The sequence below is a fragment of the Pithys albifrons genome, chromosome 5 (genome assembly GCF_047495875.1).
Source record: "Pithys albifrons albifrons isolate INPA30051 chromosome 5, PitAlb_v1, whole genome shotgun sequence".
Lineage (NCBI taxonomy): Eukaryota > Metazoa > Chordata > Aves > Passeriformes > Thamnophilidae > Pithys > Pithys albifrons.
In genome coordinates this window covers 56,685,339-56,709,943 of record NC_092462.1, presented here as the reverse complement: position 1 = coordinate 56,709,943, position 24,605 = coordinate 56,685,339, and the positions used below count along the sequence as shown (strand labels likewise).

General features: G+C 34.4%; 1 protein-coding gene across 2 annotated transcripts in view; it reads left to right on the top strand.

Moving 5' to 3' along the window:
* Positions 1 to 24,605, top strand: part of TBC1D19 (TBC1 domain family member 19) — a 44,838-nt gene extending 20,233 nt beyond the window's left edge. Inside the window, exons 9-21 of one of the 2 annotated variants that reach the window (XM_071556675.1) lie at positions 675 to 747; positions 1,551 to 1,589; positions 4,023 to 4,135; positions 9,666 to 9,740; positions 10,219 to 10,281; positions 14,033 to 14,117; positions 16,347 to 16,391; positions 17,626 to 17,658; positions 19,989 to 20,098; positions 21,287 to 21,378; positions 22,088 to 22,203; positions 23,030 to 23,100; positions 24,092 to 24,605. In XM_071556675.1, the coding sequence (XP_071412776.1) occupies positions 675 to 747; positions 1,551 to 1,589; positions 4,023 to 4,135; positions 9,666 to 9,740; positions 10,219 to 10,281; positions 14,033 to 14,117; positions 16,347 to 16,391; positions 17,626 to 17,658; positions 19,989 to 20,098; positions 21,287 to 21,378; positions 22,088 to 22,203; positions 23,030 to 23,100; positions 24,092 to 24,166 (990 nt within the window). In that variant the 3' untranslated portion in view covers positions 24,167 to 24,605. The remainder of the gene's footprint in view (positions 1 to 674; positions 748 to 1,550; positions 1,590 to 4,022; positions 4,136 to 9,665; positions 9,741 to 10,218; positions 10,282 to 14,032; positions 14,118 to 16,346; positions 16,392 to 17,625; positions 17,659 to 19,988; positions 20,099 to 21,286; positions 21,379 to 22,087; positions 22,204 to 23,029; positions 23,101 to 24,091) is intronic. The other variant, XM_071556676.1, reaches the window with a different exon arrangement.

The following is a 24,605-nucleotide window of genomic DNA, read 5'->3' as shown; positions in this document are numbered from 1 at the left end:
TAATGAAAAATAAAACATAAACATTAAATTATCTGCCAGAAGGGAAGTTTTGATTTTATGCCACACAGTTTTGATTTTGTGCCAAAAATACACTTCTGTGCATGTTATTCCCTTACTCATTTTTTTCTGTACAAGAAACTCTAAACATGTCGCTTATCTTAATTCTGAAGTTTTATTTGATCCTGTGCAAGATCAGTAAACTGACAAAGAGTTAGCTTCAGATTTTCTTCTTAAAATAACTTTAAATCACTTTATTGTCAAGTTCTAAATGAAATTATATGCTTGAGTACTAGTGTATTATAATTACAAAATAGGGAAGTTCTTCGTAATGCTTCAGTGATGAGGCTCTTGGGAATTTTTTGCTAGTAGAAAACTTTCACTTGGGTTGGAAAAGAGCTGGGAATTAGAGATCCTTAACCTGATCTTTCATTCACCACTTTACTACATCCAGATATGGGTCATAGTTGACATGCCAACCAGGGCCTGTGATTAAAACTAGAGTAAGAATTGGTGTGACATTCTTCTCTTCTAAAACCTGAGCCTGTATTTCATATGCACTTAAAAAAATTAGTTGGTTTCGAAAATATTCACATTAAGCCTTTCAGAGGAAATCTCTAGTGATTTAGAGAATTAAACGTTGTTATTTACTTTTCTGTGGTTTTGTTTCTTTTCAGAAAGAAGACTTCAGTGAACTAGGCTTAAATATAGGACAGCTGGGTATTGATGATTCAGCACAAGTGCCTCCTGGTAAGCTAATGCTGTGCTTCAGTCTTTTAAATAGAACACTAATGAGTAGAATACTTTGCAATTATCAAGTAATTTGTGTATTTTTTGCATAATAAACCATAAATATTTGTTCTGTAACTATGATTGTAATGATTTTCTTAGTAAAATACAGCAATAATAGAAAACATGACTTATATGAAGTCAGATTTGGAGAAGATTTAAAGTCATCACCTTAAGGTGAAAATACATTAATTTCAGTATGCTGGAACACTTCAGGATTTAGAGAACCACACTGACTGTTTCCAAAAATACAGAAAATATCAATAAATGTTAAGCCAGCTAACAGATAGGCATATATATATACAGATAAATGTATTTTAAATAACTACTTTTAAGAAAATATTACAGGACATATCCATATATTCATATCCAGTAGTTTAAACAGTGCATAATCTCTATTGGTTTTCCATGTATTCATCTATTCCTGTAGAAAGAAGTTTTAAAACTGTCTTTCCATATAAAAATGGAAATCACTGTAGTACCAATATTATTATCAGTATTCTTTTTAAATGGAAACTTACCTCATTGAAAATCTGGCTTCATGTAGATAGTGCTGCTTCAACATTGGTCCTTCAGATAAGAAGAAATTCTGCAGTTTTATTTCCTCTTAGTTTTTAAAAAAGAACTTTGATGCTGATGCGGGTTAATTTTTAGTGATGTTAGCAGTAGCTGAATGTAATGATGAGTAATAAAAACATAAAATACATTACCTGCTGGAGTACCTTTTTTTTTTTGCCATTCTTTTCTGTATCTTTATTTTCTAGAGTTCTTTGAAAATGACCATGTACGTGTTGGACAGAAAGGTATGGATCTGTTTTTATCTGTAGTAAACTCCAAGTAGTTAGGAACATATTAGGTAAATTTCTATCTTAATTTACATACACCTCTTAGAATTTTAAGAATTTAGGCAGATGAACACAAAACATTGTCAGTAATACCAGTGTAATTTAGATAAAGACAGTCACTAATAATGTTGTCATTTAGGCAGAGACAGAAAAGCAAACATTTGCAGTCCACCAGGAGCTACCAGATAAATAACTCCACCGATATTTCATTAAAAATGAAATGGGAAGCACAGAGGCATAGCTTTTTGGTGATAATTTGACTTATGTCTCTACTGAATTTCATGTTAAAATTCAAATACTGTGGACTCCCATCTCTGCACACAAAGTTCTCATCAATGTAATGGGATTTAGGTCTGTGCGTCAGAACAGAATCTTTTTAATGATTGTTTGCAATTGCCGAGTATTGCAATACTTTACCACTATGGAAAAATCACTCATTTCTCTCTGCATACTGCTTTTTCTGAAGAAGTTCTAGGGTTGTTTTTCTAGTTAAGAAATAACCTACAAAAAAAAGGAGAAAGGTAAAAGAAATAATCATTTAAAAGCTTAAATTTGCCTGTAGAAGAAACATACAAGAAATAGTTGAAATCCATCAATATTTGCTTCTTAAGCTCTTGTGTGAATCCCGCTAAACATAAGCACCATCAAAGGGAAAATAAAATGGATACTGTCTCAAAGGTGCTCTCTTCCCTCTTTTATTTTTTGCAGTAACAAAACAGTGACCTTTCTTTCTTATTTCTTCTTTTGTGGTCATGTTCCTCCCCCTTATTGTAAGTTTTGTGATCCAAGGCCAACTCATTAAGTACTATCCACCTCTCTGTTCTTCTCCCATTCTTTCAAATAAATTACCTGTCTGGACTCCCTGAGCCATTCATTCAACTCCATATTGTAGTTCTTTTCCCTCTTCTCTTGTCTATGTAGAGCAGCCTCTGTTACAGAGAATGCCTTAGCTTTTCCTATATGCAAGGATTTAATAATTTGTAAAAATGTAAGTTGAGTGTTGACCATAAACTGAAATCCCAGTTTATTCAGGGCAAGTCTTGTTGCACACTCTTTGTGTTAGTTATGACATTGGTCGCCACTGATGTATTGATTTTGCTTTTATATTAGATGTATTGCCAAGTCTGAGGATTTTTTCTTGGTTGTATTTAGTAAAACCCATCTTGTATATAGCAAAACTGATTTTTAATATTTTGTCTCGTGGACAATGTAAGCACTCATGGACACTGAACTTGAATCACAGTCTTTCTAAAGTTTTGCAGAGAGTGTAGGAGTGTTTTTCTTTTTGCCCTCTTCGTTTAGAAACAAAGGATCACAAAATGTCTGTGTTAGAGCTCTGCAGGTTAAACAGAAAACTGCCAAACTGGTCTATTCAGTATTTAAGAGGAGACAGGAATCAATTGGATAGATTTTTAATTCCAAACCTCATCCTTCTAAGTCGTGTCAGGGCAGATATTGTGAATACTGAATTTAGTGAGATACAGAAAAGCAACTTGTTTCATAGAGACTTCAGAAAAATCAGAGGATATGGATTTGGAAACTTCTGACTATCAGTACAACACCTATCTGATGTCTAGATAACAACACAGAAATTTCTCCCAACTCTCGGTTGTAAAAGACACTTTGGGTATGAGAGTATAGCTAATCACATAACCTTGAAGGGAAACACTTCTGCCAGATTATGATGGCTAAAGATGTATATCTTTCAAGTTGATAGCCTTAAGTAAGGAATCAGCCAATCTGTCCTATGGTACATACAGTACTGTATTCAGCATGAGACCCTTGTGACAGAGTAGCCTAAAGCACCACAACAATGACCCATCTAAGCAAACCTGTCAACACTAGAGTATTTGTTTTATGTCACTTTGAAGGAAAACCAAAATCTTGATATTTGTCCTCCAGAGTACACATACCAATAATGAGAGAAGGACGGTACATGCTCTGAAATGGAAAGTTCTTACCCACAGTTATCTGTGAAGATAGTTGTATGGTTTACATGAAAACAAGGGAGACACACAAAAAAGCCAGAACCAGTGGCAATCTCCTATTTGAACCGAGATAACACTCATAGTTAAACAGGAGTGTTTTGTGGCTGTATACGGCTGCTTGTTCTGCATGATGCCTACAAGCTGCAACCAACCTTGATGCAGTCATGGATATAATATACTGAATGCTGTCTCATGACAGAAGGTAGGACAGCCTTGCTTATTAATACCGGTGGCCTTGTTTTCCAAAGGACTGCTGAACTGCATTGTGGAAAACGCACCTTTTCAGTGTTTTCCCATTGGCTAATGCTTACAGCATGGTAAACCAGTTTATAAAGTTAAATATTAAGGTATTTGAAAGAAATCTTGGACTACACCAATTCTTTCCCTGCTTTGTTTTTTACAGTTTTAGCAGAGCAAGATAGTGCTGCAGCTCAGCAATATGTTCGTCAGGGATGTCCAACAGCACTCCGAGCTGCTCTGTGGGCCCTCATTCTTAATATTTCTAATCAGCCAGAGGTAAGGAACAAAGTGAGAATAAAACATGAAAATTAGGTGAAAACACAAAAGTGCAAGCACATATCTTCTAGTGATCTTTTTCCAAAATAGAAATGCTCTACTGAGTTGTCACAGAAATTGATAAACATTTTATGATGTAAAAATACTCTATGCTGTTGTGACGTCTTTTAGGCTTCTTTCTAATTTTTTGATAGATAAATGAGCAAAATACTGTAGAACAAATTAGTCATTTGAGCTGGCTAGCTTGTGAGGTTTTCTTATATGATGCTGACTTTTTCAGAAGGGAGCAAGAAAAAGTCCTGGAAAGAAGACTGAACCTCTGAGTTTTATAAAAAGATGTATTGTATGTTGTTTCCTGGTTGTTTGAACCTGTCATCATATGCATGTACATATCCTGTAAATTGCTTTATATATTACTGCATATACTCTGTATGTGTACAATCAAAAACACTTAAATAGGAGCTAGTAAGATGTGGATTGTTTTCATACTCCCTTGTACAGCAGCAGTTTTTGTAGTTGATGCAAGTCCTCAACAATGAAATCTTTTGCAGTGTCTGAAGCCATGCCATAGTCATCTAATATATCTTAAAAAGTTAAATCTCTATTTAAAATGCTTGCAGAACTAGGAAAACTTTGATGCCAGGCCTTTATTTCGTCAGTAAAAAATAACACGCATACATATAAATTTGCAGATAAATGTGAGAATTTTATAGTATCTCATGTCCTTTGGGGGAGTAGTCATTTTCTTGTGGTACTGGGGCTTTTATTGGTAACTACATAGTGCAATCATAAGATCTTGCCCTTAGAAACAAATGTAAATCTTATCTAGTGACAGCTTACCTAAGGACTTGAAGTTATTTGGACTGGTATTAGAATAACTTAGTTTATTCCTTTTTGAAAAAATAAAATAGGCTTTTGTTTCTACTAAATAAAACACTCAATTATTTGTAGAAGAAGGAGCTGTTGAAATAATAGTGAAATATTATGTCTTATTTAAGAGGGTTAATACCAGATTTAAACTGTGATAGTTTGAATTTTAGAAGCACTTATCTTTTTGAGGGCAAAAACATTACAGGTGTGAAATTACTGTTGTTGTTTACATAGCATCTTCTTATATTCTGTCAAATGCTTTATGTTTTAAAAGCATTTTTAACTTAATGAGAAAAATTAAATAATTGAGTAAAAAAGCTAGGTGTTCTGTTTTGGTTAGTGAAAGACAAGATAATAATCAGAAAACAGAAAAATGATACATTTTTCATCTTATGTTCATGTAGAGCATAAGTTTTTATGAAATACATTTTCTGAAATACGCATGGACAATTTGGTTATCTTTTTTAAAGAGGAACTAGTTATCTCTGCCTATTAATGTATCTGTGAGCCAGACTGCTAGGTCCTTTTAAAGTTTAACTCTAGTTTATAGTTCATTTTAATATGTACTTAATATGTGTATAATATGCTGATTTTCATATCAAACACTTCTTTATCTCTTGAGAATAGTTTCTCTGCTGAAGTTGAATTCTGTGGTTGCAGTCATTTCTTGCCTGTAATATTTCTGATTTGGAGTTTTAGCTGTATTACATTTATAGCTGTATAAATCTCTTAACTCACATGAACTGTGAATTTCCTTTCTTTAATGTAAAGCTTTTTGAGGGCAGCACTGTGTGTGCCAGCATCCAATTTTGTGGTTTGGGAAATTTTATTCAGTAAAGCTGAGCCTCTGTATAAAGCCAATATACAGCCAAGCAAGGGGTGATAGTAGCAATCTAGCATCATAATCATAAAAATGGTAAACTGGGAGCTCTCTATGCAGGATTATTTGGAAATGTGTAAACACATTGTGTGACAATGAATTGTATATTAGTTTTCATCTGTAATGGTACATTTTAGAGGAACTGTGTTAAAGAGCATTTTTAAGGTTGCAAAGACAAACATTTGAAAGGTGCACAGTGTTACAGTTAATATTGTCTGTGCAAACAATCCAATTTGCTGTATATATATTTTTATCATATGATCTTGAATCACACAATTATTTGCTGTGGGATCTCTGTCTCATTGCACAAAATAGAGGGAACACACTGAGAATCTATTTAAGTTTTTTTCTTCCCGTGTGGAGTATTACATGATTGTTTATTCATTGCATGCTGTTGAAAGAATGCTTAGAAAAAAATTTGCTCATTATCTGATGGACCTTTTGTTTTCCCCTATAATTTTTTTGAGTTAATAGGTTGAAAATCATCTGAAAATTCTAGCATGCAAAAAATAGTAAAGTTTTACTTTTATACAACTTTTACTGAATGTAGTTTCTGAGGTTTAAAAACTTAATAAATAGGAGATGGAACATTATGTATATTTGTGCCTTATCAGATGTGGGTTTTAGATTAGGATCAGTAGTCAGAGGTCTCCAACCAAACAGCAGAGAATCCAGAACTGTCACCATTTTTGACTGGAGAAGGATGCACTTCACAAGTTGGTTTCACAGGTCTCTGGTAAAAGGAGAAAAACTTTTGGACCCTCTTCAAGGATTTACCAGGAGGGACTTCCTTTAACTCTTCTATCTATTTTCTCTTTATGTAATCTCATTAGGATTTTGTTTTGTTTCTCATGCTGCTGTTTCAAAATCTACAGCTGTCCTAATTAATTCTGGTTGCCATTTTTTAGACATCATCCAATTCCCATAAATCTCAGTGTCTCCTTTATAGTCTCCCCAGTGTCAATCTTTCTTCATATTTCTAGTTCTGTGCTTCACCCACTCATTTTTTCCATTAGATTTGAGAGGCAAGTATAGATGGTGCAGCCACAGGGCTGAGGGTAATGAAATGAGTCATGAGCTGCCTACAGTTCAGCAGTGAGGATGCAGCTCCAGCACCAGGGATTCCATGACTCCACACAGGTGGGCTGTGCCTACACAGAGGCTGCTGAGTAACCCAAACATTAATTTCAAAGGTGAATCACCAGATTCTGCTTAAAGTAGCTTTGCTGGGTTCTGTTGAGAGATACTGTTCTCTCTTGCCCATCTGCTACTTTCAGAGCTTGCTTAAGCTCTCAAGTGGGTACAGTATTAGTGGTGGGGTGAAATTTTGGGATGTGGTTTTGTAAGGTCAAGAGGGCTGATCACTGCAATCCTGAAGTGTACTTTGTTCCAATTTGGAAAGATTTTGAGGTGTGGTTTGAAAAAATATATAATTTTGAGAAAAGCTGCAGTCTATAAAAATGTAATACATTTTTAAAAGCAAAAAGGTTTACAAACCAAGGTTACATGAAGATTTGGCAGACAAAGAAGAAATGTTGAATTGGATGAAGTGGTAAGATTTTGGTTTTATAAGGGAAAACATTTTAAATAACGTAAGAAATGTAGCATGTTTTTGGACACTTACAAAACTTGTTAGTAGTGAGTTGTCTCATCTGGAGAAAGAATTGCAACCAATAAATAGTGAAAGGAGATTTGAATCTTTTTTGAAGCCTGAGTGAAGCTTTTAACATATTCCTCCGTGTGTGAGAGACTTGATTACAGGAGAGTCTTGTGTCCTAAATCTGTGACCAGTCTTGTTTATGATTTAGATCTAAGGAATAAATTCATTAATACAGCATCAATCACAAGCCTCTGGTCTTACTAAAAGGCACGGGGAAGATCCTCTTGTAGCCAAGTTGTGGCTGAAAACCTGGTGTGATTCCCAAACCAAACTTCATTTTGCATGACAACAATCACAATTTAAGAGAAAATGAATAGCAAGTAAAGAGCTAAACCCTTTATTCCCATAATGGTTATGATTGTGTTTGCTTTGTAAGTCCCTTTTCAAGAAGTTCTGATGTATTTCTCAAACATTTTTGCATGAGTTCCAGTTCAGGGGAATAGCTTGTCCTGGTTTTCTTGGAATCATAGAATGGTTTGGATTGGAAGGGACCTTAAAGGTCATCTAGTTCCATCACCCTGGGCGTGGGTTTTGGGTGTTGTTTTGGTTTATTTGCTTGTTTGTTTTTTAATTACCTTCTTGTGTTTTAATATAGACAGTCATTTGAGATGGCAAAGAAGCCTTTGGACATTATTCCTCTGGCAGAGTTACACTGGATTAAGCTACAGTATTGATACGTTAAAGCTCTGACTTGAATATTAGAGTAGTTCTCTGTAACTTTGAAGAACACAATGTTATGTTCATACTGCAAATAATTTACATTTAGTAAATATGTATGATCCTTCCTAAAGAAATAGTGTAATATTTATACCTCCCCTTTTTATTTCTCAAAAGAAAATTTTAAATATATTCCCTGTGGTAGTCATCAGTACTTAAAAAATACATCTTTTGTCCTCATTTCAACATAACAGTTTAATAATATATTAATTCTAATAGTTTCTAAGTGTATACTATTCAGTGCTTCTCAGTTTTGGATTAATATAAAAAACAGTTGAAATGTTACCTAGACTTCATTTTTCCCCTTCTCTCCCTCTCAAAATTTCATCTTAATTCCTTTGTTCTTTAAATCCTTACTCCAGACTTGTCCATTTGTCAAAGAAATAAGCAGTAAACATGTTAAACTTGGAGTATACAAATATTTGTGTGGTGTCCATATAGACACCTTGAAAACAAAATAGTTTTGTGAAGTGGGAAGGAGCTCTGAGGCAGCTTATTTAATTTATCAACTAGTTCAAATCCCTCAGAAACTGTTACTCAATTGTAGCCATAGCAGCATTGAGGGATTTGGGAGTTACATGACGATAGTGCAATATTTAATTCCTTTTTTTCCTTTGCAAGTTCTTTCTAAGAAGAAAGGAATACAATAAGTAAACGCAGAGAAGTGTTCTGATTCTTCCCCATCGTTTCATCCTTGTGTCTGTTCTATAGACATTCAGGAAGTAATTGGAGTTTAAAAAAAGTCTGAGTTCTTTGTACTCTTTACAAGATTGTTAAAAATAATTATGATTTCATTGTTGCACAAATTTAGGCTGTTCAGAGGTTTGTATTAGTTTAATGTCAAATATTTGCAGAACCTCCCTAATGCTCAAAGGCAGAACCTGTTGGTGAAGAAGTGCATGAAAATAAAGGGTAACAAAGAAATGAAACCTAATGGTTTTGAGCATTGAGAAGGTTTGAAGTGTAGAGAGAACCAAAGGTTGGAAGAAATGGATCTTTGGTTTGAACTAGTCCCTTCATTCTTATTTTTTAGTTATCTAAAGGGGAGCTCATTTTAAAATGTCTCAAGATCCTGAGATTAGCTCGGTTGGTGAGATCCTCGTGCTAATAGCACTAAGGTTGTGGGTTCAATGCCCACATGGACCATTCACTTAAGAACTGGACTTGATGATCCTTGTGGGTCCCTTCCAATGCAAAATGTTCTGTGAATTTGGGTGAAGTCTCAATTCTTAGGGCTTAAACTAGAATAAACCGTGATAGAATAATACTTCATAAATATGAAGTGATTTTTTTCAGTTGAATCCTTGCTGCTTTGTTTTCAATTGATGAAAATTGAATTTGTTGGTTTAAATATGAATTAAAGTCATGTCTCAGACTGATGATGGTAATATTTTTAATTTTAGGATATCTTGTATTACGAACAGCTTAAGTCAAATGTGATTCAGCACGACCTTTTAGTGGACAGCCTGATATATAAAGTAAGTAGTTCCCCAAACAGTGATTAAGTAATTTGTATACTTATCCACTGGTATCTTTTTTGGGTTCTTTTAACAAGGAAAATGTTAAATAGTTTGGTTTTAAGGAGAGTAAGAATAATTAGTATGAACTTATTATTGTGAACTCAATCCTTTTGCCTGAATTGTCTCTTGTGGAAGACATTTGAGTTGAACTCTTAAGCTACAAAAAAATGGTACCTTCATTTGAGGGAGGAACTGGTTTAGGGAGAAAGAATGAATAGGGTATGATAGCTTCTATTTCAGGTTTTTACTCTGAATACTTCATCATCTTGTTAATAAAGTATTTTTTAATTTTAAAATATGGAACATAAACTACAGTTCTTTCATGATTCAGTGGTGAAACTGTCTTCTTCCACTGTGTAAAGTTTAGCCTCCCCAGGAGTCTAAAGAGAGGTATTTTGGCTTCAAACTGCTGGTTGTTTGTTGTTTTTTTTTGCAGGATGTAAAGCTGACAGCAAGCAATGATGACTACTATTTTGTATTTGAAGATTATTTATATCAGGTATGTAACTCTTTTTTGGTTAGCAAAGCTAGGAAGTGTACTCCTGTGGGGTTGTGTCATCTCTGGAGTAAGGACTGCCTTTGTCCTGGCCGAGCACAGACGGACAGATGCGCCTGTTTAGTGCATTCCATGTACTTTCCCTTATGAATAACAAACTTGTACTCTTGAATAGATGAGGCAGAACTACAGTGAAGGACCCTACAAAATGTCTTACCAGTGCAGTGAGCAGGAAAATACGAAGTCAGCCATATTTTTCCCCTTTCCAGCTTTGCAATAGAAAGAACAATTAAAAGCTGTGGCACACAGAGAAAGTAAGACTTGAGAAGTATATTCAGGGTTTCACATTAAAAAAATGCTTTAAAGTGACCCACTGCAATAAGTATAAAAGATTTTGTATTGACATATTTTTAATTTAAAGACATTGATTCTAAATAAGATTCAATATGTATGGTTACTTTTAGGATTACTCCCATTCTAAAGCTGCTTCTAGTAATGGGGTACCCAACTAATTTATAAAGAATTATCTTTGGTTTTGCCTGTCAAATGCCTTTAAATAGGAGATTACCTCTATGAATTTCTTAATATGTTGTTGATTGCAGTGTCACCATAGATGTCATGCAGCAAACTTAACATTCCCACAGTGCTTTTCATTTCATTAGTCTCATCCATTAGGTTAGATTTGCTTAATTTTTTGGTTTAAAGCTACGTGAAATTAATAATTTCTTCTTTGATTTGTACATGTAAAACTGCTAGTAATTTAACTAGTCAAGAAACTGTTCTTAAAGCTGCTTATTCTGTATAGATATAAAAATATGAGCTACTATTTAAGCACACTATTCTATCACGTCTACATATAATTTAGCATGTGGGCATTTAAACATTAATACTTAAAACCTTGTGCAATTAGACCCTTTTTACTTAAAAATAGTTACAATATTAAGATCTGTATTCAAATCTGTTCCTGAATTAAAATTTGAAAACTGGCTGCATAATGATGACTCAAGCATTGAGTTCACTAGAATTTATGTGTAGGAGTTTTTCTTGATTTAAGGGTCAATATGATCATTATTGTAACTCTGTGTCTTCATTATGGGATGTGAAAATCTTATTTCTGGTTCATTTGTTACATAGACTATTAAGGCATATTAATTAGCCATTAACTGACAGTTCCAGTGGACACAGAATTATAAGCTATGATGGACTATGATCTGATATACCATATAGTCTTTTCTTTTAAGGCCATCAGAAATAGATTTTGTTTGTCATTCTAAATAAATAGCACAGTTGAATGTTTTCATTTTTTAAATAACTGTATTAACTAAAAGAATGACTACAGAATGAAAAGCGTAAAAAAGGCTAAACTGTCTTCAGTAATTTGAAGGAGAGTCACCAAAAATCTTTGAAAAATTTTGTGGCTAGTTTTACTGCAAAGCTTTCAGACAAAGAATATCTCAAACTTGTAATTATTTGTTGCTCTAGTTTTGTTTACTACTTCATGGTTTTCTTCAGCCTCTTCTCTAGTAGAAAGCTATGCATTTTCCTTGATAATTTCATCTTCCGACTTAATTTGCAAATGCTTTGCTGCCAAATTATTTTGTTCTATAGCCCCTGGAAAGATTGTGAAGCATGAGTCATTCTGATACGGGATATTATTTATTGATTTAAAATGATAACTGGAATTAAATATTGGCTAAATAAAATAGGTAATGAAAATGTTAGTTTAAATCAGATACATTTTGCACTGGTTTTGTGGGGTTTTTTTTCTGTGACTAGTTACTGCCTCTTAAGTTTTCCAAATCAATGAGCACTGTGTCTCAAACGTCTGTTGCTTAAGCATCCATGAAAACAAGAAAATTTGGTCTTAAAATAATGATGAGGATATTTCCTTGGGTTATAGGTACCTCTTTAGCAGCATGCAGTCCTTTTCAGGAAGGACACTGAAATGATGTAATTTATTTCCTTTAATATCTTTGCTTTCTTTACTCCAAAGTTTACGTGTTTTTATTACTTCTTTATAAATATCGAAATAAAGTACAGTTACTTTTTATAAACTAATTTCTTTTTGATAAAAGCTTTGGCTTTGCTTTTGTTTCTTTCCCTCAGTTTTCTTTTCAGTTTTATTATAAATATCCAGTAGTTTGCCAAATATTTCTGTACTTTAAACAGGGTTTGTGTATTGTTTTCTTTAGCACTATCATTTTGTTAATGACAGAAATAACACATGTATTAATAAATTTGTAAATTCCATATTTCAGGGCAGAGGTTCAATTTGAATACCTTCGTCTTACATCCTGCATAATGAATGCATGCAAAGAACCTCACCCAGCAGGTTTTAGGTATAGGCATAACTTATGTGTGAGCGAGAGTCTACTCTTATAAAGATGCATAGTCTGAATTTAAAGACTTCCAGATACTGGTACTGAACACTCTATTCCTAAAAAAGGGGGTCTTAGATTAAGGTTACATTCTTTCCCCTGTGAGAGAATATAATTTATGGCCTTTTCAGATTGGTTTCTTATTCTTTCACCTCAGTTAACATACACAGAGAATTAAATTTGCCTGTGTATTGTTATTGTCAGTGATATTTTGGCAGCTGTGAAAATGATTGTGCATTGCACAAAAATAATATTTAGCTTAAACTGTTTGAGATAAAGAAACTGTTTATTTTTTATAAGATATTTGTATCTGAGAAATAGTTTTGAGGTTCAAAAAAGGAAAAGAAAAAAGTCTCAAAATGTGACTTGCTTTCCTTAAAAAAAATTGGAAAGGCAGTAATGCTCAGATGTTTAATTTTGCAGGTTTCCTTTTGACAAATGCTGATATCTGGAAGACTTTTTCACTAATTAGTGGGAAGGAAAAATCCATTCATTTTTATTCTCAGTAGATTAAGTAGTGAAAGACTATTTCAAAACATTCAACCTTTTAGACCTTGACTACAGTTGAAACAAACCAACCTGTGAGAGCTGAGGGATTCAGGTGAGCAAAAGTCAGCAGCAGGTTGAAAGCCTTATGTCTGCCCTCTCGTGTGCATTTTTCATAGTGCACTTTTTGGTTGCATGAAAACATGAAGGTTTTAAAATACAATTATTATAGTTTTTAAAACTCCAGATAGGATGAGATTCCTTACTGTGTTTTTTTTCTATGAATGCTTTTACTATTTTGTTTTATACTCATTTGCTATAAATACTGGATTTTTCATTTATGTGAATAATAAAACCCACAAATATACTTTACAGCGTACAATGTGCATTTCAGAACTTTGGAATACAAGGTGAACATTATTTTCTGTACTCTTTGTAAGAGCTAAATTTCATGCAAGCATTTTGTAAAGATCCTGGGACTGAAAACAAATGTAAGCATCAGCCTTCTGGAACTGCACACATCTAAAAACGTAAATGTTTCATTTACTTATTCACTTACTAGGACTTCCTCAGGTCATAGTAACTGAACAGAAAAACACTCAAGACATCGAAGCAGCATGGACAGTCACTAATGTTGTGACAGAAGGGGATAAACACTTGCCAAGAGGGAAGGAAAGGGGTTGGAGAATATGGGTATTTAACAGACAAGAAATGAATGTGAAGGTAAAATTGTGGCAAGTTCAAAGACCCTGAAAATTTGAACAGGAAAATAAACTAAATTGATCAAGAGCTTATTTGCTCTCTTCAATAGCATCTAATCGGTCCCAAAAAGGGCATTGCTTTGTTGATGCAGTAAGTCAGCTGACTTTCATATGCTGTCTTTTCTACAGGTATTACTCTGTTTTTCCCGAGATACATCTGTCTTGGAGCACTTTACTTACAGTAGTGCCACCCCACCCAAATCATACGTACAAGGTAAAAGCAGTTGTCTTAAAAAAGGTCATGTAGATTTTTGTTGGCTTGTTATACAGGATGTGAGTTTGCTTTGTGTTCTTACACGTAGTAGACTGAAGATAAAAGAATGTTAATAAAGCTATGAGTATCCAGTTGACTTCTGCACAGACTGTTAGGACACTTTCGAAGCTGATCACGTAAAGGGCAGATTGCAATGCTGTTCTACTGCAGTTTTCTGTGTATAATTCTGCAGTGTTTTACCAAAAGAAATGAAACACAACTATGACAATGTAGTAAAATCTTGGTGATGACTGTCTTCATTAGAGCTAGAAATTTTAATATACAGTGTTGTCCTCTGCAACTTCAATAAATTTAGCAGCTGGAAGTGGTTTTAGAATGTTGTCTTCCCAAAGCAGTGAGTTTTGCAGGTATTTGTAGACAGGAGTAGAACATGTTGCTGGAGAACTGTGGGCTCTGTTCAAAGGTGTGCAAGAGTAGAACCCACTTAAAACTGTTTTTTTTTTAAAGCATGACATCTTCAGTGTGTTGGCTTATTTTTGGATGTTCTTTAGCTTAGGTTCTCATTATTTTTCTTAACAATCTTAAATTTATTGGTTCAGCATTCTCTGCCAATTTCTAATGCCATACCTTTGGACACTGTTTTTGTGCTTCTTAGAGCCTCACCTACCTTGACTTTACCCAGAGGTTCCTAATTTTGCCTTCCTTCTTGAGTAATCCAATCACTTTTTTTTTCCATGTACCTTTACCTTCTACATTCCTGTTTTCTTCCTTGGTCCTTGCCTGTTTATTTAGCCAAATGAAATCCCCAAGTATTTTTTGAGCAGGACCTCTGCTGTCAGTTTTCCTGTTGCTGCCTTCTATATCACTAGAAGTAATGTTTGTTTTCTAATTTTTTAATTCCTTCTTTATTGTTTTTGAGTGTTTTCTCTCTCTTTAACTGAATTAGGGAGTTTTCTTTACCTGCTTCTGGAGATGAACAAATGGCTCACCTGGGAGCAGAACAGCAGTGGGGTCCCAGATCTCACTTCAGACACAGAGCCATGGCAGCCCAGAAACACAGCTCTGGCTAACATCCTATTTATCCCTAGACAAATCTGGGGAATGAAGTTGCTGATATCCAAACCTGTGCACTGTAAATCCAAAAGGCTTGTAGGTCCTATTTTTGGCTGATTTTCCAAGGGATGTGCTTGCTAAAAATACTCTCCCTCCAGATTACAACTCTTGACTACACAGCAAGCAATCTATTGAAAGAAAAAGGAATAAATATTTTTTAGTTTAATGAAACAATTAATTTCTATAATTGGAGTAATAGGCAAGAGTTTTGCATGTTAATTTTTATTTTAATTCAGTCAATTCATGCTACAGGAAAATAAAGTCCAGATTCCATTGAACCTGACAAAAGTTCCCTGTGCTAAATTCTGTGTAGAGTGAACAGAATATACAGAGATCTAAAGGATCTCTGAGTATTCTATAAATTTTCATGTAAGTAATTACACTTTCTAGCTGAATTTTCTCATTTCAAAACTAAAATTATTGCAGGCTTTAATTGATGTACAATTATGCATATAACACCTCTATATTTCTAAATAAGTTGTTAATTTTTAATCATGGATTTTTTATTATTAGATTCTATACTTAAAGTATGGTTTACTAATATAATATGTTCATTTTGCAGGTAAGATTAAAAAGTTATGTGGTCAGTCTATATAAGCAGCGATTTTCTTCACTTAGTCCTTTGTATCTAACAGATTACTTAAATATTTGTGTGTTCTTTTAGACCTGTACCATCCATCTTCCTCTCTGTTGCATGCCTAATGAAGCCTTGAATATTTTTTATCTGTGCTTGTATCTGTTTAAATGCTTTTCCAGTCCCTCGGTCAGGCTGACCTTAACCTTATCCCCTTATAGAGCTTCTCTGTCTTCAAGGTCTGCAGCAAACATCTTTAGAGTTCCTGAGACACACCCAAATAAAATCTCTATGGAACAGCATTGCTGAAATTTTTCTCCTCTATTTTGTTGTTTGTATTGTTTTGTCATCCTTCTTTATTGGTGCTGCATTTCAGTTTTATATCGGCCACTGTATCTGTCCTATTGCATTGGTTGCTTGTTTTAGACAATGTAACTAGTTATGATTTTTGTAATTGTAACTTAGAATCTACTTTTTTAATTTAAATCTTTACACCTTTTAACAGCTTAATCACATTTTCTTTGTGGTTTGATGGTTCACAGGGAAACTGGGAATGGAAGAATATGCTGTTTTCTATCCTCCAAATGGTATGAATTGTACTATTGCCTCCTCTAGTGGTAGATTGTAAAGATACAGGATTTTTTGCTCAAATATGTGATAACTTCTTTTTCTATTACATGTTATGTTTTACTGTCATTCTGTGAAATTCAGTAATTTAAAGGAGTGAGGTGGACTGAAGCTGCTCCAAAACCACATTCAGCCAGGTGTGAGCAGTCACACAAAGCGTTTGTCGCTGTCTGGGAAGGAGAAGGAGAATAAGTTGTGGTGCAGCAGCTTGTATTCCAGTCTTGTATCACCACTTAGAGGATCTGAATGACACATGCTGAGCTTGGCTGACCTCACAGCTTTTCAGTACTCAACAAACCACACCCTAAAGACTTGTTCTTTCAAAGTATGTGTCCATATTAAAAATTCAGGCATAACTAATTATGTAATTTTCAGTTAATATCATTGCTGTTGCTGTAACTTCCATCATTAAAATTATTTTTTTCATTTCTTACTTTGACCACTTCAATTGCTGTCTGTTGAATCCTTTTCCTGGTCTTGCACTGCATTTGTGTTTTACGTTCAAGGTCTTTGCTCTTGCTTTCAAGGCCTTGTGTCATCAATATTAAATCTGTGTCCCTGGCCCTGTCTTTTATGTCCTTTGTGTGTCAGTGGAGTCAGTTGCCGCACATACTTTGTTCCCCCTTCTTCCATGTTTGCCTCCATGAATCCTTGCAGCTTTGTCGCCATGAAGCATTGTTCTTACCTTTTGCCAAAGCAGCTTCCTCTTACCAGTCCTGTATAAAAACTAGTGAATGGGAGCTAAAAGCAGCTGGAAAGGAGGAGAGAGCTGTTGTGCTGCAACTGCCAAGTACTGTAAATGTTTTATCTGAGTACTACATGAATTACTGGAGGTCTTGGCCTCCTTTTTTTCCTACTCCATTCTGGTCATTGAATGACATTTACAGGCTGTCATTTATCTGAAATTAGGTTCTGATATCAGCAAAGCTTTTACAGAACGACTTCATGGAAACTGAGCTTTACTTGGCTTTCTAGGAACTATAGCTTGTGTATGAGCATGTAATTGGTTGTACTGAAATAAGAGATAAAATACTTAACAAGATTGAGATCTATGCAGAGGCCATAACAAGGCAATAATTTATTCCTATGGTAGGCAGAATACAGTTAACAACTTGGGGGGGGGGGAAATAGTTCTTTTTACATGGATAAAAAGGATTATAAAAGAACAAAAAAAGAAATATTTTTGTTTTGTAGGTGTAATTCCTTTTCATGGCTTTTCAATGTATGGTAAGTCTGACTCTGGTAAACGACCTCGGGATTGCTTTTTATCATATTGCAGTTTAAAGCTGTATGTACTGTTCTGCAACTTTTAAACTTATGTATATGATTTTATGTTTCTTTGTGGACAGACTGTTGTGTATAATTTTGAAAATTCCAGGGTGTTTCTATTGACTTATAGCTCACTACTGTGCAGAAGTTCCTTCTTTGAGAGCTAATAGCTGAGCTAAGCTATGCATCTTAATGTGTGTGAATAGAGGGATAGAGTTTGTCAACAAAATGCTCTTTTCTTGTGTTTCACTTTTGGGCAAACATAGTTACCTGTGAAGAGAGTTCTTCAAACCATGAGTTATGCGACAGGTCTGTTGCTATATCCATTTGCCTACCAGAGGTATTAAAACAACATTACATAATAGAATGGTTGTTACTTTACTGCACAGAGGAAAACACAAAAATCAACAAGATTTTTAGGAAAAAAGCAGAAGAATCTCCTTGAGTTTTAGATGTTACAAGGAAGTTACTGCAGATGAACTCCAATAATGTGAGACTAGTTTTCTTGACTTTTCATTTTTTTTCTTTTGATTTATCAAAGGTATTTATGGCAAGCAGGTTTTAAGATTTTATTTAAAAAGCCATATTTTCCTAGTAATAAGTTTAACGATCACACAATCATTAAAATCACACAGTTTAAATATAAGATGCAAATTTGAACCTGAGTAAGGAATCTGAAGTCTTTGAACTGGTGAACACTTCAGTTAAAACTCCTCCATATGGACTCACTAGGAGGCTTTCACTTGATCTGGGTGAACCCCTTTTCAAAATGTTTGGATTTGACTCTGCCCTTGAGAACAGTGTCTCCCAAACTTGGGTGTGTGTTTTCTTTCCTTCCTCCTGTCCTTCCTCTTTGCAAAGGCTCAGAATATGCTGGTTGTGAGAAGGAGGGAATCTGAAGAGTCAGGCAGCAGAAACATGGTAACTCCAGTGTAACTCCAGGCTGTGGATACAGTGCTGGGACCAAGCAGAGCATTCTCTGTATTCCATGCTGTGCTGCTATATGAGGACGTATCTGGGTCCTCATGTAAATCCTATACACTTTTTCCTGTTTGCATACACACATATGTGGGGTGCCAGCTGTCAGAGGCTATTCTGTTACCCTCCTGGCCTTCATGTACATATGCATGCTGCCAAGTCTCTCCCCTCCAATTCAATCATTAAAAACATAAACACTGGTAACACCCTCTGCTTTTCTTACCTCTACGTAAGTATATGTTTCTGTGAACATCTCACCCTACCTTAGCACCCCGCCTCTCATATACAGACCATTTTCTTTATTAAGCCACCTTCTGATATATAGATATGAAAATAAATTCACACATGTATATATCCACATATATATGTATAAATGTACACATATCTATGTCATATGCATATATATATATGTATGCAGTGAAATGTATCCATATTCTTAGCTTGTGAAAATAAAACTGGAAGGGAAGGTGAATGGAGTAGGTGATAAAATGTAAGTTGTCCTCCAAAATGAGTGCACCTGTAAAATGGAGCTGTCAGCATGATAAGTGAACAGATAAAAAGGCTGTTCACAAAAATATGTAAGGACAACTGTCTGGGAAAATGCACTGAGTGAATGGAGTATCAGTCTAAAGGGAGCTGGTTATGTTTGTACAGCATATACATTTAACAGATTTATCTGTATGCTAGACTTTCACAAAACGACAAAAGTTTGAGAGCTGCTGCTTTACAAATCTAGCCAATTCTTATTTTAAGTCAGGTGTACTAAAAGACTTCTAAACAGTAAACTACCAAATGTCCATGGTTTACAGCTCTGGTGAGAAATAAACAGGACTCTATCCATTTGTCATATTTATGTGATGTTATTGTGGCAACCAAAAGCTGTTTTTTCAACATTTTCATTTTCACTACATCCATCTCTAAGCAGTCTCACAAGAGAAGTAAGGAGCTGGTCACTAACCTCAGGGGACACTGGAAGTTACAGACAGTTGAATCAAAAACTTGCACTGTTCAACATCCTGTTGCCCTACACCCCAGAGTTCTCCCTAAAGCCTATTTCATATGGTTCAGAAGCCTGTAGTAAGCAGTTCTTATTGGATTCTTAAAATATGTATGACTATTAACTAGAATGTATCATACTTGCTTTACTTTTTACATTAAATGATAGTAGTATTCTATAACAGTCTTTCTCAATAATTGGTTTTTTATTGGTATAAACTACTTGTTTTTTCCTCATACTTCATGCACTTAATCATTGAACTCTTTTAGCAGTTTACAGTGTTGAGTCAATTATAATTCTTTTATCCTTTCAGTTGCTCCACTTTGTTTTCTGTACCATGAACCTTCCAAATTGTATCAGATATTCCGTGAGATGTATGTGCGTTTTTTCTTCAGACTCCATTCCATCTCTTCTCATCCCTCTGTAAGTTCATTAGGAATTAAACCCACTCACTTGATATGCTGTTTGCTATGGAAGAATAATATACAGTAGAATGGTTTTCTATGTGATTGAAATGTATTCTTTTAAATATAATAAAATATTTCACGCAACTTTGGGAAAATTATTAGGTAATTCCAGTTTGGATATTTTTGTTTTCTGTGTCGGTGTGAGTTTTTGCTACAGAATATCATGTACCTTATTAATAGCAAGTTCTCATTTTATGAGGGTGTGAGGTCTTTTATGAGTCAAGTTTTTTAATGTAACAGGTGTCTCAGTTCAAGGAGTCACTAAATACATACTCTCCTTCATTAATGACATGTAAGTGCACAATGAAGTGTTGTCTGGGGTAGAGGGATTAAAGTATAGTCTTATCTGTACAGATACCATGTCAATAATATCAAAGTAATGTGTGTTTTTTTAACTAAGGTATCTTGGTGTGACAGCACCTGCACTAATCGATGAATTTAAATATTTTGGTTATGTTTATGACCAGGACTGTCTCTCTTGAGTGTAAGACAATTGTAGAAATTGGCTTATCTTCTATTTCTGAAGAATAAAACATAGTAAATATTACTTTTTTCCCTTCAAAAAATGCAGAAGAGTTATATTGCTTTTTGAAAACATTTCCTGGTTGAAGGAAAATCCTTTCCTTGATATACCATTTCAAGGCTGTGCACTATGCTTTCCATCATTAATTGCAGGGAAACAGGTCAAATAGGAGTCTATTCATTTCCATGGTAATTTTGAAAAGTGTTTATGTATTACTTTTTTGTAGTTATCCCCATTGCTGTTTGGTTTTGGCTGTGAGAGACACTTTTTATCACATTCCCTATTTTTAGTGCTACTGAGTTTCATTTCTTCAAAGTGGAAATATTTCAAGTATTTCATGTTATGATAACACACTAAGTACTTAGGCCCTGACATGCAAACACCATAAGTAACTCAAGAACATGTTATGTTGCTAATACATACATAGAGTTTTAGGACCAAAGCTTTAGTAGCTGAAGGTATTAGAGCTGCTTGTGCCTTTCTTACTTGAGCTGAATATTCTATCCTAAATAGTGTTTTATTGCTTGAATTAAAAACTCATGCATACTTACATATTGATATTGTTTTCTCGGATTTAACAGGATGAGTGTTAGTATTCAGGATATGATCTTGTTTCTTTAGGGCATTGTATCATTGTGTTTGCTTTTTGAGACTCTTCTACAAACCCATCTGCCCCAGCTGTTTTATCACCTCCGAGAAATTGGGGCTCAGCCGTAAGTACTTCTTTCTAACTTGTTACAAATGTTGCAGATTCATTGTTCTGAAAATGCTGTTCTGTAGTCTTTAATTTAAAATCTGTGGGGAATTACTCAAAAGTGTAAACATCAGTGTGCCATTTTTCCTTGAAAGTCAGCAGGAGTCCTTTGTCTGTGTATCTATGCTTTATGCATTTCTTCAGCATGTTCTTCAGAAGTGGTACACTACTCAGATAAGTTTCAGTAATTCATATCAGGTCTGATGGAACTAAGTGGTTTATTTCGTGGGGGACAGGAGACACAGAGGTGTGTTAGTTACAGCAAAAGGTACCAGAAGGGGAGAGAGAACAAGAAGCTGTCACTGGATAGTGAACTCAGGGCACTAAGAGCAATAGAACCTGAAAACCTCTCTGTCATAATTGATATCCATCTTAAAATAGCAGAAAGGATGAAACATTGAGGGTGATAATAGCTGAGGATCACTCTAATGTGATTGTTTGATCGGAATGATAATGGAATTATCACTTTATCAAATGAGGTGCTGAATAGCTTTATGATGGCTGTTGCAAATTAAAACATTGTTTATTAATGCAGCAAGAAAAAAATGGCTATTCTTCCTGGAAGAGAAATGCAGAAGGGTAATGAAATATTTTCAATTTATAGAGGATCTGCCTGATCATTATGGGAGGCAGAAATACAATAACTGTTGTTTATCCCTTGTTTGCAGGCTACGAATTTCATTTAAATGGATGGTACGAGCATTTTCTGGTTACTTAGCTACAGATCAGCTCTTGCTTCTGTGGGACAGAATCCTGGGATACAATTCTCTAGAAATTCTTGCTGGTAATAGAATAATTTTTACAAAACATATTAAGTCTAGGTCAATGTAAGACAGATGCATGTTAGCTTCAATGTATTTTCTGACAAGAATTAAAAAGCTCTTTGAATGCTAACAGCAGATTACATACATGCCAAAGAATATACTTCTAGAAAACTAGACTTGCATAAATACTGCATTTCTAACTAAAAATGTGTGAGCTAATTTTTTTTTATAGTAACACTCAAAAATGCTTAACTGGTCTCTGAACAGAACACAGGATGTTCTCTCAGCTTCAGTTGTATTGGTAAATGAGTTCATCACCTTTCACAAAATAGAGAATTCATATTACTTATATATGGCAACTACTGTTTCAGTACTTAAAGCAACTGAGTCTCTCCTGGATTTTGCTATATTTCTTGCTTTGAAGTGGCATCTTTTAAGAGACGTTGAAAGTTTTGTACTTAAATAATCTCCTCTTATTTATGAAGATTTAAGATGAGGGTTTTAAAGAAGATATAACTTCAGTAGGGTCAGTTATTAAATATGAAGTAGGTGAATAGAAGAGAAAAGGTTCTGGTTCCACTTAAACATATAAGTCAAATTGTCCCATTCAATTAAAAGCTACTCAGGTTAGGCATTTTTGCTCAGACTTTTCGGAAGGAGTGTTGTGTTTCTTCTGTCTTTTTAAAAGAGTGGCCAAAGAAACTCAAACACAACCACCTGTTGTATGTTATTCTTCAGAATCAAAATGATTAATCTAAGGGAGTGAAAGTTGGTATTTTACATCAAGATTAATTCTAACCACTAATTAACAGGTCATGACCCTAAATGTTGGGCATTTTCTTTCAGTCCTGGCAGCTGCTGTGTTTGCTTTCCGAGCAGTCAACCTGATGGAGGTGACATCACTGGCTGCAGCTGAAGTAAGGATAAGTTTCAGTTAGAGGAGATTGAAATAGTTTCTGATGCTTTGCCAATAAGAGTAACTTAAGCTTCACATGGCACATGGTACATAGTGCAAATTTTCAGTCTAAATTCTTACCTTAGATAAAAAGTATGGAAACTGTGAATATGCAGTAGATAATGCTGCTTTTCTGGAGTAAAAGAAAATAAAGGATATTTGTACAAAAATGCAGCTCTACAGAATTATTTTTTACAATTATATTTTTTTCTGTTATATAATCTGTGTTTGTGGGGTATATTGTTTTTGAAATATTATAGAGGTTTGTACCTTTTTCCTCAGCACATTTTAATGGAGTTGCTTCTATGCTACAAATTACAAAGATTTTGCAATATTACTTTGTTGGTATGAATCTGAAATTTCATTGTGCATGTGTTCATGGGAAATGATGAAAATGAAGTCATTAAGATGATTATTCTTGTTTATGTCTAGTAATTTGTTGGGGTTTGGTTTTGGTTTTTTTATTCAAAATTATGGTGATGGATTTTTTTCCAAACTTTGAGAGTTTATGATCACTTTCTTTGGGGTTTTTTAAATGTAATTTCATGAGAAGACGTTAACTATTTGAGACATTATATTGGACTTACTTCACAAGTACTAGCCAAGCCACAGGATAAGGATTCTTAATTCCTAATTATTTTTAGAAGCAAGTTGAAATGTTAGACCCCTTGTTCACCCATGATGCCGTGTATATTTGAAGTCAGGCTAAAGGCTGAAATAAAGTTACTTGGGTTATATATGTAAACATATGCTTTTTCTTTGAAATGTTGGAATGAAAAATAATTCAATAAAGTACAAACATAAACCAGTATAATTCGTTTCTAGTCAGGTCTGAATCTAATTAGTGACAGTATTATAGTCAGTATTTTAAATTTTTTCTTACTTCTTAACTTGCTTTAAGGAAATTTGATTCAAATGTCAAGTTTAACAAGCATTTTTGGTTTTCATCCTAGGCTGTACTTGCTGATCTTTCAACCCTGAAAGTTATGCCTCTCCTTCAAATCTTCTTGTTTGCTACTGTCACTTGATAGGCTTCAATACTGGTACCACATTCCAGTCTTGCTGGGGAAACTAAACATCAACTATGCACTGTCTGCATAAAACCAAAATAAAACTGTATAATAGCAATTTAAAAATCATTACCTTAAAATTTTCTAACTGAAAACAATAACTTTGCCCACGATTGTGTGCAGTGCATGCTAATGAATTTCACTGTAACAGCAATGGTTATTACTTGTACATCGAGAAGTAAACAATATGAATCACTGTCTAAAATGCATGTGATAATAAATGATGTAAATGTAATTTGTGGTCTGAGTTTTGTGATGTTCATGTCAGAGTTGTAAAATCTCTTTTTATTTTAATATGAAATTACTTTTTCAAGCTTACAGGTTAGAGGATATCAGGTCAGATACTGACAATTGAAAAAATAAAGATACTTTAACTTGCAATATATTTTTTTCCTCA